This window comes from Liolophura sinensis, chromosome 1 (genome assembly GCF_032854445.1).
Source record: "Liolophura sinensis isolate JHLJ2023 chromosome 1, CUHK_Ljap_v2, whole genome shotgun sequence".
Classification (NCBI taxonomy): Eukaryota; Metazoa; Mollusca; class Polyplacophora; order Chitonida; family Chitonidae; genus Liolophura; species Liolophura sinensis.
The window spans coordinates 58,025,031-58,043,888 of record NC_088295.1 but is presented as its reverse complement, the minus strand read 5'-3'; the positions used below and the strand labels follow the sequence as shown (position 1 = coordinate 58,043,888).

Sequence of the window (18,858 nt, the reverse complement as noted above, 5' to 3'; positions counted from 1 at the left end):
TCTGACACAAACAGAAAGCACTCCTTCATTCTCATTTTGTTGTTCCTTTTTTTTTTTCCCTTTCGCAGTACATGCGCTTTTTGAACAGCTTTTGTTATAGTGTGTGAATACATCAGTAAAACCTAATTAGATCTATTCTGTACGTTTGATACACAGGAAGGCAGAGCAACTGTACATCAGAGCTCTTCCTCTAATCTTGTACTAACAATCTTGTACTTTTGCCTCCTACTCGCTACACAATGGTTTTGTAGTCACCAGGCCAGCTCTGTAGGGTCAGGGGGTCATTGCATCTAGTTGCTCAAATACATCAAATAAACACTTGTGAAACAAAAAAGGCTTCAACTGTTATTTACTTGGTATGCTTTTGTAGTTGTAGAGTTCAAATCAAGCTGGAGTGGCCTTCGTGGCTCAGTTGGTTAGCACGCTCGAGTTCAAATCCAGCTCATGCTGGCTTCCTTTCAGGTCACAAGTGGGAAGGTCTGCCAGCAACCTGCGGATGGTCGGGGGTTTTACCTGGGCTCTGCCGGGTTCCTCCCACAATAATGCTGACCGCCGTTGTATAAGTGAAAACATTCTTAGCTGTGGTGGCACAGTGACTGAGGAGCCTCTTACCACTGCAGTCGCTGCGAGTCCAGCTTATGCTAGCTTCCTTTCAGGTCATACGTGGGAGGGTCTGTCAGCAGCCTGTGGATGGTCGTGGGTTTCACGCGGGCTCTCTTTCCTGTCACCATAAGGCTGGCCGCCATCGTACAAGTGAAATACTCTTGAGTACGGCGTAATACACCAATCAAATAGATAAATAATTCAATCCATCAAGTCAAGCTTGATCTTGGCTTCAGTGTAGTATTATAGTTGCCATTGCAGCCTGAACGAAATGCAGAAAAAGCCAGTGTATCAGTCATGCAAGACGAATTTGCGGAGACATGCCGGGGACACACTGGATTGATTTTTTGGCTCGTAAAGGCGTATTTTGTACATTTCTAAAAATTGGCCTAGTGTGTCCGCGTTGGCGAGGACGTAGTTTGCAGGCGAACTTTTCCGCCCCGAAATTTGCTAGAATCAAATACTAGTTAGCGAAGAAATACATTGGCAATTTCCCTCCGTCGGCTCAAGCAAATTTTGACGATCGAGACCACCGAGCTGACCAAACAAACAACACAGAATTGTGTTGAACTGTGAAATTTTGTTTGTGTCACATGGGTTACTAGTTCACATGACATATCCTACTGATCACGATCAACGAAAAAATCCACTTAGTGTGTCTGTAACTATGCCGTGAACATCGCCAGCTTATTTCACAGGCGAATAAGTTCATTTCTACTAGCAAAAAATCCACCTAGTGTGTCCCCGGGTTTACAGAGAGATTTGCGGGTGATCGGATAAACTTGTGTCAGTCCTTTCAGTTTGAATTAAATTCTCGCTGAGAAGATAAGAGTTCGCATTACATGAACTATATCTCGAAAAGGCCTTCTCCCAAGGGTGTGCTTCGCTTTAGTGATTGAATGAGTGAGCACTTTGGGATTTAACAATTTTTCAGTCATATGGCGATGAAGGAATCCTTAGGGTGTATGTAATGTGCCTCCTTGTTGCTGGACGGATTTCCACCCCTCTTTTATCTAGTGCTGCTTCACCTAGACGCCTTACTGAAGGCAAGCAAGTGGCCCCGCCCGAGCCATTATACTGATACGGGTCAACCAGTCGTTGCACTATCCCCTTAATGCTGAGAGCCAAGCGAGGAAGTTACAACTTCCTCTTTTAAAGTCTTAGGTGTGACTTGACTCTTCACTTTAGGTACTATATCATATACTTGTACTTGACAAATGAACGAGGAAGAAGTGGATCAGACACTGCAATCTCCTATTTGCCCGGGCTAATCAACTTCAGTGCATCATCTGCTGTATTATCTTTCCATTGCATTTAAGTCAGGGTCAATACACACAATAAACACAACAAAGTGTGTGTGTGAATTTTTCTCTTGTAAAGACAAATCCACATAATCCAGATTTGAACTCCCATTAACTCCCGGTGATTCCTGAATTATCATGTTGGCTAGGCTTATGGTTAACATTTGTCTGTCAAAAACAAGACTAACCAAACTCACCACAGTATCAAGTGCAGCCTTACAGAGTTGGCAATAGGCTATCAGCTATTGGTCAGCACAAACACCAGTTAATTCCATCTGGTGACAGATGACATCTATTGTATATCTGTACTGCTGTGTATCCAGGCCAAGAATGAATGATTATCATATAACTCCACATCGGCAATATTTCAATCCTATCATTTCAAGAACATGTTCAAACCATGAGGCACAGCCACAAAAACATACTATTCTACATTTAGATGTTTGTTTAAGTATATTCTGAAGGCATTTTTCTGTATTGAGTGATAAAATTATACTTTCTGTGGAGGCCTGGTACTGGCCAATCTGACCAGGGTATTTTTATCTCCAAAATCAAAAAGATGCATAAATTGTACAGACAGTTGCTCTTTGATATGCAAAAATTTTTAGGAATTAGAGTGCTCACACTCAAGAATATTTCATGCATGGAATCGCAGAGAGGTTTATGGTTGGTGGAAACCAGGCTCCTAGCTATCCTCCCGACTTCAACTGCTTAAAGAACCTGCATGAACTGGAGTTGACCTTACGCACATTTGGAATTCGATTTTGGACGCAAAATCAAATTGATTAGATTGACCAGTTTCAGGGCTTCACAAAAAGCAACTAATTTTAACAAAAAACTCTTAGAAAACATGCGAAAAAGGTATGAAATACATATAGTGAAGAGATACGTCGCCATGGTGATTGGAATAGGGCTACAAGAGCTATGTAAAACTGGCCCTTGGGGGGAATCTTCTGTGTGGCATCAGTAAGGCCACTCAATAAGTATATTAATAATATTTTTTTACACATCATGAAAATTGTCTGTATAAAGAGACTGTTGGGTTGTAATTGGGTGTTAAGGGGGCGGGGAAGGAAACATAAAAACAGAGAAAAACAATATAAAATGAAAATTAGAGTTGTGGAAACCAGGAGACATTTCTCATGTCATATATTTAACTGCATACATAACAGAAAAATAAAATCTTTAGTATATACAATACAAACAGTAACTATGTTAACATAAGGTACATTCTCACTCTTAATACGCTGCAACTCTAGCTAGAACTTACTCGTACAACAGGGGAAAAAAGTAACCCGAATAAATGAGCACTTGATACAACAAAACCACCTGCAATTTCATGGAAACTCACCATGTAATTACCATGCTATATGAACTGTAGTACAGAAGGGTAGTCAGTTAATGGTGAACAGCCTGAGAAATTCTAGGTGATTACCTAGAAGCACAATTTCATGGGATTTTCACAAATATCATACAGCAGACAGGTGATTTACTGTAAACCACAATTTCGTGGGATTTTTACAAATACCATACAGCAGACAGGTGATTTACAGTAAACCACAATTTCATGGGATTTTCACAAATACCATACAGCAGACAAATAATTTACTGTAAACCACAATTTGATGGGATTTTCACAAATATCATACAGCAGACAGGTGATTTACTGTAAACCACGATTTAATGGGATTTTCACAAATACCATACGCAGACAGGTGATTTACTGTAAACCACAATTTAATGGGATTTTCACAAATACCATACAGCAGACAGGTGATTTACAGTAAATCACAATTTAATGGGATTTTCACAAATACCATACAGCAGACAGGTGATTAACTGTAAACCACAATTTCATGGGATTTTCACAAATACCATACAGCAGACAGGTGATTTACTGTAAACCACGATTTAATGGGATTTTCACAAATACCATACGCAGACAGGTGATTAACTGTAAACCACAATTTAATGGGATTTTCACAAATACCATACGCAGACAGGTGATTTACTGTAAACCACAATTTAATGGGATTTTCACAAATACCATACAGCAGACAGGTGATTTACTGTAAACCACGATTTAATGGGATTTTCACAAATACCATACAGCAGACAGGTGATTTACAGTAAATCACAATTTGATGGGATTTTCACAAATACCATACGCAGATAGGTGATTTACTGTAAACCACGATTTAATGGGATTTTCACAAATACCATACGCAGATAGGTGATTAACTGTAAACCACAATTTCATGGGATTTTCACAAATATCATACAGCAGACAGGTGATTTACTGTAAACCACAATTTCATGGGATTTTCACAAATATCATACAGCAGACAGGTGATTTACTGTAAACCACAATTTCATGGGATTTTCACAAATACCATACAGCAGACAGGTGATTTACTGTAAACCACAATTTCATGGGATTTTCACAAATATCATACAGCAGACAGGTGATTTACTGTAAACCACGATTTAATGGGATTTTCACAAATACCATACGCAGACAGGTGATTTACTGTAAACCACAATTTAATGGGATTTTCACAAATACCATACAGCAGACAGGTGATTTACAGTAAATCACAATTTAATGGGATTTTCACAAATACCATACAGCAGACAGGTGATTAACTGTAAACCACAATTTCATGGGATTTTCACAAATATCATACAGCAGACAGGTGATTTACTGTAAACCACGATTTAATGGGATTTTCACAAATACCATACGCAGACAGGTGATTTACTGTAAACCACAATTTAATGGGATTTTCACAAATACCATACAGCAGACAGGTGATTTACAGTAAATCACAATTTCATGGGATTTTCACAAATATCATACAGCAGACAGGTGATTTACTGTAAACCACGATTTAATGGGATTTTCACAAATACCATACGCAGATAGGTGATTTACTGTAAACCACGATTTAATGGGATTTTCACAAATACCATACGCAGATAGGTGATTTACTGTAAACCACGATTTAATGGGATTTTCACAAATACCATACAGCAGACAGGTGATTAACTGTAAACCACAATTTCATGGGATTTTCACAAATATCATACAGCAGACAGGTGATTTACTGTAAACCACAATTTCATGGGATTTTCACAAATATCATACAGCAGACAGGTGATTTACTGTAAACCACGATTTAATGGGATTTTCACAAATACCATACGCAGATAGGTGATTTACTGTAAACCACGATTTAATGGGATTTTCACAAATACCATACGCAGACAGGTGATTAACTGTAAACCACAATTTCATGGGATTTTCACAAATACCATACAGCAGACAGGTGATTTACTGTAAACCACGATTTAATGGGATTTTCACAAATACCATACGCAGACAGGTGATTAACTGTAAACCACAATTTAATGGGATTTTCACAAATACCATACGCAGACAGGTGATTTACAGTAAATCACAATTTCATGGGATTTTCACAAATATCATAAAGCAGATAGGTGATTAAATGTAAACAATTTCAGGGGATTTGTCACCAATGTCCTAAAGCAGAAAGGTTATTTACTGTATATACAGGTGTTATAACTTAACTGTGACAATCTAAATGATCTTTTTTGTTTTATCAATGATTATACAAATGCATTTATTTATTTTATTGGTGTTTTAGACACTAAAGGTAGGCACTTTAGGCACTTACGTACTTTAGAATGTTTTACTTATACGACAGCGGCCAGCATTATGGTGGGAGTAAAGCAGCAGAGCCCAGGGGAAACCCACGAGTATCTGCAGGTTGCTGGGAGACCTTCTCACTTATGACCAGAGAGGTAGCCAGACCTATAGTAACTTGTATTGTACTTGTATGACATACACATTTTAAATATGCGCCACTTTACTGCTTCATCTGTAAACAGCCACGAAAAAGAATTACTTAGCAGACAAAGGATCAAGGTTTGCAGCTTACAAGCTAGACTGTCTCAGATGGACTGGAAAAGTTTGTCAGAGGTTAAATAGTCTTTTGGTCTCATATTGTTGCAAACTTCACATTATAAATGTACAAATTTTGCCCATTTGGGTAAAATGATCAGCCTAAATTGTGAATATACAAAAATATTGGGTTTGTAGATAGGGAATGATGTATCCTGTAAAATGACAAGAGTGAACTCGCAATAGCTGCAACATCCTACAAAATGTTAAAATACTGGTGGTCAAAAATTTGACCTCCAGACAAATCACACTTACAGAGCTGCTGGTCACTGCTAACAACAGAATGGTACATCAGAGCTCTTCTGTGCCATGCATGGCAGGAGTTGCTTCCCTTAGTAGTAATTTCCAAATAAACAAATCCAATGTTCAAATACTGTATTTCACCAGTAGTTTAGTATTTTTTAAATGACACATTTGGCTTATTTATAATTGTCTTGTCCACCTTATAGGGCCACTTAACAGATATTTGTAATGTTTGATAAATTTCTTATCAGAAAAACTTAATGCTGGCATCAAAAGTATCATTTTAATAAAATCTTTATGATCTTCCGACAATGCATTTTTACCAAATATCCCTCCATGATTTTTTTACATACCAAACTTACATGTAGGTGAAATACAGTAACATTGTTTTCAGGCAAGTCTCATAATACAGCGTCCCTAAACAAATAGTCCTGTCTATAAGAGATGTAGATTCCATATATAGGCACATCTTTTTGGAAAATAATGCCTTTATTTATGTAAATACAAAATACCTGTACCTTTCCAGTTCAATATTAGCGAAGTAAAATATACTATGAAATTAGAAAGTTCTTTTATTGGCCAGTGACAAAATCTATTCAGGCTGAGTCAGGTTGATTACAAAACTTGAGCAACCATAGCTGTTACTTTCACACATGTACCTGAGTATTCATTTATTTATTTGATTAGTGTTTTACGCTGTACTCAAGAATATTTCACTTATACGACGGCAGCCAGCATTATGGTGAGAGGAAACCGGGCTGAGCCTGGCGGAAACCCACGACTATCCACAGGTTGCTGGAAGACCTTCCCACATACCATGTACCTGAGTAAGATGCGTATGTAAATGATAATGCAAAAGTTGAATATCAAAATATGCAAACATATCCACAGCTGGTATATTACATGCACATGAATTCCATGTTTGTTTATACCAACATTAAAAAAAAAAACAATTATAAAGAACATACACATGAAATGTGCAGCTAGATATGTGCAATGCAGATCTAAAAGAGTTTATAATATATGTATTTAAAAACATTTAACTGCTTAAATTATACTAAGGTTCTTAAACATTAAAAAACAACACTGCAATTGTTGAAGAGAAAACAAAGAACAAATATTTGATAATAATAAACGCATCAATTTTCTAAGATCTTGCTCTATAGAGAAAAGCCGAAGCAGAAAAAATCAACAAAAATAGATCGTCTGTGGAAGATCGAGACAAAACAGGGAAAATACCTAATAGAAATAAAATATACTAATTTTTTTTAAAATTCTAGCTCTAAAGACCAATTGTTGGTGAGAAAAAAAATAAGAGAAATATTTAAAAATAAACATACCTGGTATTAATTCTCCTCAGATCCTGCTCCAACAAATATTTATTTATTTATTTGAATGGTGTTTTACGCTGCACTCTAGTATATTTCACTTATACGATGGCGGACAGCATTAAGGTGGGAGGAAACAAGGCACAGCCTGGTCGAATCCATGACCTTCCGCAGGTTGCTATCAGGAGGTCCCATGTACTGTCGTGCCAACAAGACGAAAAGCTTCAGTAGTAACAATACTGCAACTACTGATGACCCAGGACGGCATTTTCCAATATTATTCAGTTATTACATAAGTGTTACATGGAAATAATTTACATATATTACATACATATTACATTCTATACTGATAATTATTTCCAACATTTAAATTGTAAATTTAATTGGACAGTAGCTCGATGTATTTAAACATTTGAAGGCTTCAAAAGTGTGTTGTTTTTGTGCTTGATCAGTTATCAAGAGATTAACAATATTAGCTATAATCTCCAGAATAATCCTTCTAGAACCTAGCCAAAGTACAGAGAAAAGGATAGCCTAATGTACATGTACTTTGTGTATCACCAAAATGTCTGACATTGCTCTTTTCCAATACATATGCAAATATTTTATACTGCATAAAGATTTTCTGTTGCCAAATGATTAAATAAGCCATTTCAAGCAGGTACCAGCATGTGGCCATATTTACCCTATTTCTTCAAAAACTTGGAACACCCGCCAATATATATGTAATTCTAGCAAGAACATTGAGTTTCTTTTTCACACATGGTTAGACCATTGAATGGACAACACACTCTTATCTTTAATTTCCAAAAATGTTGGTAAAGAAATGTTATATTCTACTTTCAATACTAAAAATATCTGTCTCAAATTTTAGAAGAAGTAGGATATATGTGTATGAGGCAATAGCTTGACCACATGAAGTGGACAATGACATCCTCTTCTGCTGACAAGAACTGGTCTGCACATGTTACATTACTTGCGTGAACTATACTGAGTTGCCCAGCACATCAGAAAAAAGCTTAACATTTATTAGGCTATGCTTTTTTTTTAATGCTGTGAAGGTATTTTACTGCCTTTTCTTCTCAGCACCATTTTTCCCCAGTGACATCCAGATGTAGACCAAAGCTCCTAGAAAAGCTAACGGCATTGCGGCCATGCTTATCCGCCCCAAGCACAGCATTGTCTGCACTCCTCCTGCCATGATGAAGATCATCCCCCCACTGCACACTCGCTTACACCTTCTGGGGCCTGTCAGCAGCCCCAGTCCGAAAATCACCTCCAGCATCCCCAGAGACATCTGATAAAACTTAGGGTCTGGCTGGTAACCTAGGGGTACCGTGGGATATACTTTGGCAAAGGCTGTGAATTCCTTGAGCTGAAAAGTACACCACATTCATGCATTTAGGTTATTTGTTACTTTACTTACCATAATTAAAATAAGCTCAAATTCTCAACAGCTACAACATCCCCTGGGCGGGGCTTCGTGTTGTGTTGCACCCAGGATCTTTGTTAAGTCAATGAGTTATTCTATAAGAGGCAGTTGACTAAGCCATGCAGTATCCACGTACATGTCACCTTGCCCACAGGGTAGCAACATGATACACTTTTATTCAATGACCTCTGAGTAAGATCAACCATGACATAATTTCTGAAAAAATCTGACCGATGACGGAAAATATGCACAATATAGATGAGTAATTAATAGGTATAAAAATACCCCCAAAATGAAATTTTTTTAACAATAATTCCAGGGCATAATTTTCTTCATTTGGCACAGAAACATAATCTTTGTTTGCTCGTTCCTTTTCATGTGTCCTTTAATGCTGTACCTGATTTATTTATTTGTACGCCGTACTCAAGAATATTACAAAGGGGGCCAGCATTATGGTGAGAGGAAACCGGGCAGTGCCCAGGGGAAACCCATGACCATGGAAGACCTTCCAACTTACAGCCAGAGAGGAAACCAGTATAAGCTGGACTTGAACTCACAATGAGTGCATTGGCGAGAGGCTCCTGGGTCATCGCGCCTTGCTGGCGTGCTAACCCCCCTCTGTACTTGTGCTTTTAGGAGAACTACTGTATTCGGCCTGTGTGTTTCACAGCCATTTCTTATCAAAATATTTTTTATAAATTTTCCATCATACTGATTTTAGTTTTAAATCTATGTTAAAACTCACGAACACAGTGTGAAAACAACAGCCTATTGCTTAAATCTCTCAGATTATTCTGCAGACCAACTTTGTATTGCTTTGTCTCTCAGTACTTACAGTATCTGCAGCCATTTCCTTTGTAAATGGGTAGACCTTAGTTATCCCTGCTAACACAAAGATACCCCCAACTGCACCCTGTAGAATACTGGTTAATTGTCCCGGCATCTTTGAGGAAAGATTACCTGCCAGTTTAAGAATGAGTTAACTTCTTAAAGAAACGGTGACAACTTTGACAACTGCAAGGATTTCAGTCAGTCAAATTCGAATCTACAATAGAAAAGGAAAAGAAAATTGCAAACCCGTCATCATGTAATTTGAACTTCATGATTATGGTCCATTTATTTAAAGAATTTGAGGTATTGGTATGATACAGTTAAATCTGTGAAATCGTACGATCATTATTTCTTAGTCACTCATCTCACAAGACATCGAAAAGTAACCACATCAACCAAACTAGACCAAAATTCCAAGCAAAAAATATTTCAAATTTTTATGAATATACTTAATTTCTCATACTCATTAGTAATGTCCTGCAGTAAGCTTGAACAACTCATTCACGTAACATGCTTTCACCTACTCATGCCGTGTACTATCATTTAAGAAGGAACCTATATGGAGATTCATCTTGATAAAAGAACATAAATGCACATCTTTTCCCCAGCGACATGAGAACTAAATATCACGCAGGGGTACATAATCGGAAACAATACATCCACATTGCACCGCATACAAGCTGTAGTAATACTAATACGTTGTTGTTGTTGCGGCTGCATCCATGAGTAGGCCTATTCATTACTATGCTTTGGAGACACGTTCGTTTGTGATCAGTTTACACTGAGACAGGTTTTCTTCTAGCGCTTTTAAGAATGCATACTCAAAATGAGTACTTTTTGTTACAGAAAACTCACACACAGACGGATAATATTTAAGCCCTTCTCCTGATACCTCTTCCACGTTTCACACCTTCTCGTGCAAGACGATCATATGATTGTTTTCGCTGCGCATCGCTGCCTCCTGCTTGGGTGCCACAAAGTATGGGCCTATACTGTAGAACGTGAGGCGTGGATTACGTTCTGAAGTTCAACTGTTTTCAAGGTCTTTTTTTTTTTTTTGCATGCATTTATTTGGATTTGTTAAATGAAGCAAAATGCATCATGGAATTCCATGCACATACGGGCAGAAAATGAAAATAGCTTTGTTATTTAAAGCGTTATAGGTCTACGGACTCGTACATAGCGACTGTTATCCTTAAAAGTTCGCACCTGATTTCTTGGCTAACTACATGTAGGCCTACTATTTACCGTTGGTTTTAAATATGAAGGTATATATAAACCTCCAGGGTTTTAATGACACACCAAAACAGAGTGTGCGTCGATGCGCACCGTTGCTTTATGAAAACAGACCCATAGACAGTATACCATATAGGACTATACATATATACATATATCTCATGCATGTTAAAGACATGGTTAGGACATTTATTACCTTTGCCAAAGCCTTCAAAATCTTTCCGGAGTTCTATTTTGAGGGTTAAATCCAGGTCTACACTTGTAAATCTACAAAGAACCTGAATGACGGTATAAGTGCAAATTGTAGAAATAATGTGCATTAGAAATAGGACAGTTCCAAAGACACTACCGCCATATATTTACCGGTTGTTAAAATACAATAAATATCAACATCAGTGTTTACAGAGGGAAGTGATTTCTTGCTATATATAAAACCATATCCATACTAAGCAGTGATTGCAACCTGGATAAAAGATTTTTGGTAGAAACATAAGTTAAGTGTTGTCAAAGTGAGTGAGCAGGTGCTTGGGGTTTAACGTCGTATTTAACAATTATTTAGTCATATGACGACGAAAGAGTCCTTAGAGTGCATGTAAGTGTAATGTGCCTTCTTGTTGCAGGACGGATTTCCACCGGTTTTTTATCTAGTGCTGCTTCTCTGAGACGACATATACCGCAGGGAATTAAGTCGCCCCACCCGAGCCATTATACTGATACGGTTCAACCAGTCGTTGCATTATCCCCTTAATGCTGAACACCAAGCAAGAAAGCGACAACTTTCTCTTCTAAGGTCTTAGGTGTGATCTGACCCAGGATTGACTTCGGTCTACCGCCCCCGAGGGTTATCAAAGTTATTACATCTATCTATATCTGCCTAAGACTGTAGAGCAAATAATGATGCGTACAATAATTTTATGATGACATTCACAATGAAATATATTTGTAGCAAAACAAATAGAACTCATGTCCCCGGGAAAAGGCTTGCGCTTTGAGAGAAACATTATCATATCATTCATAGAGGGATATATGCCCGCCAAATTAGGAAAATATGATCGAATCTAATATGTATATATTTTTTTCAGTACATGAACAACATTAATATTCACGCAAAGCCTGCATTGTGTGATATCCAGATCAGAACTGATGTAAGTGTTATTATCATGTCAAAGCGAATTAGAGTTGGTAATGCGCTGTTGTCGTTCTGACACAGGGTTCTGAATGCCCTAGTATTGCCGTTGCGTATTTCCCTTTTCGACTGCAGGGCTGTATGCTTTTCCCTGTGATTTTACGAAAGTATTTCCGTTCAAAGTGTGACATGTATACATCATGCGTTTGCAAAAGAAAAGAATGGATATAGCTTTGCCTTGCCACAAATGTAGATGTAAGACGGGGTGAAATTCAGCATCCACTTCCTTCATATAATAAACATATATTTAATTATTGTTTAAAGAAAAATGAACTGGCGGTGAAAATTACAAACAATTGTTTCCGTCGAGAGGCAAATATCCAGGCTGACTAAACATATATGCAAACGAGGGGAAAAATAGCAACAATAAGGCCAGGGCTAGTCTAGTCTTAAAACCCGAAGAAAACTCGCAGTACATATTCATTGGTTGAGGCACTGAGACTATATCCGTTACCCAAGAATTACCTTTTGTCGTCAGTACTTTTTCTTTCATATTATATTGTGATTAACAGTCAAAGGCCTTTATAATTTTATCTGTGGAGTGATATAATGTAATAAAGCCTTACTGTTACAGCATAAGGAGAAAAAAAACAGCGTAGTGACGACAGTGTGATAACCATTTATCTGAGTTAGGGTTTTATTCTAACTGTTCGTGTAAACAGTAGCGAATTGCACGCCCCCTAGCACAATGGCATAAATAGAATTGGGTGAAAAATCATGTGATGTTAATTGCATTTCATTAGTCGTCACTTTTGTATAATTACTTAACATGCAATGTTGTCATCACATTTAACATGCAATGTTGTCATCACATTTAACATGCAAGCACATTAAAGTCATTCAAAGGACATTTAAACCCTAACTGAGGTAAAGTGACAAGAGCGTCATGGCTTGAGCAAAACTTAGGTAAAATCAAGATGATGTGATGTTTGTTGCAATATATTACTCTTCACGGGTGTAAAATTACTCAAAATGCTGTGTTGTCATCCCATTAAACATACAATTAACACTCTAACTGATGTAAAGTGACAGTGGGGCAGGTTCTCATCTGTTACTTGCGTCTGTTTGCCAAATATAACACTATCGTTGATACTGCGAGTTTACTGGCTATGACAGTGCCTCTTATATTGTTCACTTTATTACGAACAAGAAGGTTGACAAACAAGAAGTATCACTTTATAATAACGCGCAAAGCAATTAAGAAAGAAAGGAGACCAAGGGAAATTGATGTATTATTTCACTCCGTTTTGCAAATATCACTATTACCTCACTTTTACCCACTTTTTATACCCATTAGATCTTAAAGTACTTCACTTTCTCTGCCTAAAGGTATGGCACGGCATATGATAAAACAACAAAAGATAAAAATTGGTAATTTAAGTTAATATTTTTGCTAAAATTTTGGTTTTTATGACTAGTAAGAAACACAAATTTCCATTACACTTGATCGGCAAGCCCTAGTTCCCGCCGATGCTCTCTACGCGGTCCGCGCTCGGATTATGTAGACCAGCTGCTCAGCGGGCACTGCACAAATCATTCAAGTGTGGGATAGCCAATACTACAGTGTATCTTCTACTGCCGATTCATCATGACTGACACAGTGCCAGCCCCCGTCGTCCAGAAGGTAAAGAAGGCCACCAAGCCCAAGAAGCCAGCCGAGCACCCAAAATACAGCGAAATGGTGGTAGCCGCTCTCACGGATCTGAAAGAGAGAGGTGGATCCTCAAGGGGCAAGATTTTGAAGTACATCGTTGCGAATTACAAGGTGGGAGACGAGAAGACCGTCAACACACATTTGAAGCTTGCCCTGAAAAGTGGCGTCCAGTCCAGTATGTTAAAACAGACCAAGGGTACCGGTGCTACGGGATCTTTCAAACTTGGAGAAGCCGCCAAGAAAGCCCCGGCCAAGCCAAAGAAACCTACTGTCAAGAAACCAGCAACGAAAAAGCCAGCAACTAAGAAGACAAAATCACCGAAGAAAGTCACAAAGAAGCCAGCCGCTAAGAAGCCCAAATCTCCGACCAAGAAAGTCACGAAGAAGACGAAATCTCCGAAGAAGGTTGCCAAGAAGCCGGCGTCTAAGAAGCCAACGAAGTCTCCGAAGAAGGCGGCAGCAAAAAAAACCCGCTGCCAAGAAACCAGCAGCGAAAAAGCCAACCACCAAGAAGACAAAGGTTTGAACAGTTCAATCCGGTGATATCTTCTATTCAACGGCCCTTTTCAGGGCCAACCAAAAACTCCTGAAACGGAACTTTCAATCTAAGCACTCTTTTTAAACCGTAAACACTGTTTCTTCACAAAATACATTGATGTTGAGATATGGGCGGTCTGAAAAGGATATTTTCAATACCAGCCTTCTCTTTTCAAATCGTAAAGGTTAATATTCTATTTTAACCATCCGTCCCAAGATATAGATTTGATTTTAGAAACATACATGCCTCTCTATGAAATGATAAATCTTTGTCATTTAATCTTCTATCCACGGAACTTTCCCAGCTGGTCAAAGCGTCATGAAGACGGAAGACTTTTGGGTGAAAATCTGACAAACTATTTTTGGAGATGTATTTCAGCCCACTTGAACTGTTAATCTCTTGACTGTACTAAAACCATTACACTTAAATTCTGAAATATAGTACCTATACTTAAATCCATAGCCCAGGATATCACCACATTTATCACCAGCTGATCACAGCATGTTCCTGGCTGTAATATCCAACACCCTCATTCACCGTGTCTGTTCCCATGCCACACCCACTCCTGGCAGGACACTCACACTCTGTCTCTCTACAAACCCTTGTCTTCATTGTCGAATAATGTCATCAAGAACAGCTTTCCCAAGAACAGGGGGTGAGAACAAATAGCTTTCCCAAGTTTACATTGTGTCAGTGAACAAGGAAAGAAAAACACGTACAAATACCAGCGTACCAAATTTGCATCTCGGTAATCATCTTCTAAAGAAAAGAAATACTATATAAAAATATAAATGTAAGCCACTGTGAATTCACACTTCATCCAGTCTTGCAGCAGATCACATCATCAGCCGCCATGTCCTGCCCAAAACATAACGGCCGTAAATCTACAGAAGGAAAGGTTCCCCGAAAACAGCTGGCCACATGGGCAGCCAGGAAAAGCGCCCCAGCCACCGGGAACAGGCTTCAAACGAGATGAAGATACTCATCTCATTCGAGAGTGGCGCCCTTCCTCCCGTGAAAAAGCGAAAGTAGCAAAATGTTGATGACAAACTTTCCTCCTTGAAACCAGCTCTCACCAGTGGGTTGAGAACTCCCATCCAGTTTGCAGATGCAGCGTCACACTAGATTAAAACCTAATAATACGTCACTGCATATATGAATAATTTCTCACAAACTTATTCCATTCTTCGTGTTGCATGTGACTTGTAAAATAAACTTGTAAAAAATAAAATGTAACAGACGTTTCATAATTGTGTTCTGCTAGTGCCATATGTGTAATCCTTGTGTTAATCCGACTGATACCTGGTGAGAGTCTTTAATCCATCTGGACCGCTATTCGCATTTCGCCCAATCGATTTTAGATAGGCGAAATGCGAAGACACCCTCATAGATACAGGCCAGGAACAGTGGCTTTATGCCCAAGGATATTCAACTGGCCAGACGTATCCGAGGAGAGAGCTTAAAATGTCACAGAATTACTTTCCGAGACTTTCTATCTCAGCACAACCTATTCTAACATTTTGTTCCTTATTCGTTTTTTGTTGTTTCAAGGATAAGCAATACTAACTGTTGCTTAACGGCATTCTAGCATTTTTGTCGACCCTTATGTGCATGAATGCTCAAAAATTCTAAGTCAAAATTTCAATCATTAAACTGGGTATGTTCAATGAACTTTCTTTCACAGTAACTTTTCCAAGATTTAAGTTTTCAAGCAATATTTTCATCTTGTTCAAATAACAATTTTAAAGTGATTTGGAATGTTGCCTTACGCCTAAGATGGCCTCGTGATCCCGGGGCCACATAAATAGAAATTGACGAAGTGCTCGACCTATTAATTTTGAAAATAGCATGAAATAAAACTCTCAAATTTTAGATGTCTACTTCGTCATGGCATGTTGATCATGTTTCATGAAAATTCAGTGAACATTTTAAGACTGGTTTCTGTGGAAGGCGGTAAAACTCGAGCGCATTCTAATGTGTAAGTGACGATAGGCTGGCACATGTTTAAAGAACGAGCTATATATAATAAATATGGAACACGGAGTTGGACAACACATAAACCGATACGACAAGCAGTAAACCTTTACCTGAACGGGCTAATTCAGAGTGTCAGTATATACCTGATACATACGATATATGAATAACGGCTGTCTCGGTAAGGAGCATTGTATACAACAAATGTAACAAACATGCCATCGTTTTATTGGATTTCATATTATTTGACGGGTGAAGTTCGAATTTATTTAGTCTCCACCAGTTTCATGTTTGTAGGGATTTACCAGGGATCACACGGGGGCATGTGTCTGGTATATTTAGCCGAGACAGCCATGAATACAGGCAGACACATTATTAGGCGGCCAACATTAGTGTATTGAAATCAGCACAGAAAATAGATAGGTGTACTTATGGATCAAGACAGAGCTGTGGTAGTGTATGGAATCACAGCCTACACAGCTACATAAAACCTGACCGCCATCGAATAAGTGAAATGCTGAGTATGGCGTAAAACACTAATCAAATAACAGATAATCAAATAATACATTAACAGAAATAATACAACTAATACAAATAGCCAGGGGGGTGCTTAGACAGGAAAGACTCTTTCGAGGTTTTGGTTGGCCCTGAAAAGGGTCGTTGGAAGGGAATGGAGGTATTCCGTGAGATTTAAGCTCTCTCTCCTCGAATACGTCTGGCCAGTTGGATATCCTTAGGCATAATGGTCACACGTTTGGCGTGGATGGCGCACAGGTTCGTGTCCTCAAACAAACCCACCAGGTAAGATTCGCTGGCCTCTTGTAGAGCCATCACGGCAGAGCTCTGGAAACGCAGGTCCGTCTTGAAATCCTGGGCGATTTCACGCACCAGACGTTGGAAGGGCAGTTTTCGGATGAGAAGTTCAGTGCTCTTCTGGTAACGACGGATTTCGCGGAGAGCCACTGTTCCGGGCCTGTATCTGTGAGGTTTCTTGACACCACCGGTGGCTGGGGCGCTTTTCCTGGCTGCCTTTGTGGCAAGTTGCTTCCGGGGAGCCTTGCCTCCTGTAGATTTACGAGCGGTCTGCTTTGTACGGGCCATGTCGTCTGATGATGTGATCTGCTACAAATCTGGATCAAGTGTGACCGCCCAGTGGAATACCTCGGCTTTTGTACACATTTTGTACACGTGGGCGACTTCGAGTCATTGGCTGTAAAAGAGGCGCGCTTATGTGTGATTGGCTCTTTGTAAGTATCGACGATTGGCTGAAATTAAGCACATTCATTGGTCAATTTACGCGCGCTTGTAGTAATTGGAAGAAAATTAGAATCCTCCCCTAGCTTGCAAACCTAAACCGGGACTAAAGAAGTATCACTAGCAAAAACGAATGGCCGTTGGCACACTATCACAGCATTTGGTTGCTGATTAAAAGAGTTTATATTCTCCAAATTGATGGGAAATGATGTGTTGTAAAACACCAAGTTTACCACATCAGAGATGAGGTTCTTGAGGGATTTCTATATCTCATGTATGACACTATAAAGGGGATAGTACATATTGCCTGTAGCCCATACGACAAAAAGATATCCAGATTAGTAATAGTTTTCCAATAAGGTTCCAATGTTTTTTACCTAATGAGGCTCTTTAATTCTGAAGAAAGTATGCGTTTGAAATAAGTTAAGAATCATGTCAAGGGTAATCTAAGTCATGCAGAAATAACAATGTATAATGTTCATCTTGTTAAATGGTAGTCTTTTGTGACGGAAAGTGTCTTTAATTGTTTGTCTAGTGCATGTACTGGAGTTAACCAAAGGACTGACAGAGCAACTTAGAAGTTATATTAAAACATGAAACGCTCTCTCACGGCACAGAAGTTGATACCAATTTGTAGCCATTCGTAGGACTTATACCTTGTTACAGTCTGTATTGTGACATTTACTGACCAAGCTTTAAAATGAAGCCCAATTCCACAGGCACAACTTTGAGCTCATTGTCACTACGAAAGAAGGAATACGTTAATACGAAACGATTTTGTGGTGATATAGTTACCAACATTGCAGGTTTTCCCTTTTGTTCATTAGACACTTGCTATTTTAGGATTTTTCGCCTGGGATATTTGCCTATTGGATACTCTCGTCCTTTGACTGGCTATTATGTAATTAATTGACACTAAATTGACATTGAAAGATTCGTACTGCCGGTAGCTCTTGGGTGGCACAACTTTTCATTGTGATACCAGCCGCTGGGCAGGAATGTGGGCGACTTGGATATCAGGGAGGGGGCGGGTGGTCGAGTGGTGTTAGCGTGGGTGAGGAGTGGGGGCGTGGGTGTGTGGCGGTTGATCGGATTATTGAATGTCAGACACTCAAGTCATAGGCATACTGTGATAAGCTCATGATGTAGATGGTGACATCCATTCTGTACTGTTTCCCGCTGAGGGAAGTAATACAAAATATGTCACGTTATCATTTACTTTTTCATCAAGGGTAATGATTACTGTACAAGACGTCAGCTTTACTGAAAAGCCTGCTGAGATATGTCATAAGT

The 18,858-nt window shown here is 38.8% G+C and overlaps 1 protein-coding gene and 1 pseudogene across 2 annotated transcripts; one reads left to right on the top strand and one right to left on the bottom strand.

Annotated features, from left to right (window-relative positions):
• Positions 1-5,761: 5,761 nt before the first annotated feature.
• LOC135474098 (histone H3-like) lies at positions 5,762-17,412 on the bottom strand. Of its 2 annotated transcripts, none has more exons than XM_064754103.1 (3): positions 10,616-10,637; positions 9,728-9,937; positions 5,762-8,835 (listed from the first exon to the last, which is right to left on the bottom strand). In XM_064754103.1, the coding sequence occupies exons 2-3, from the start codon at positions 9,833-9,835 to the stop codon at positions 8,527-8,529; spliced, it is 417 nt and encodes a 138-aa protein (XP_064610173.1). In that variant the 5' UTR covers positions 9,836-9,937; positions 10,616-10,637; the 3' UTR covers positions 5,762-8,526. The 2 variants fall into 2 exon arrangements, with proteins under 2 accessions (XP_064610173.1, XP_064610182.1); XM_064754112.1 differs by lacking the exon at positions 5,762-8,835 and adding an exon at positions 17,025-17,412 and having other exon boundaries at positions 9,777-9,937; positions 10,616-10,633.
• Positions 13,770-14,325, top strand: LOC135482291 (histone H1, orphon-like; annotated as a pseudogene).
• Positions 17,413-18,858: the final 1,446 nt, after the last annotated feature.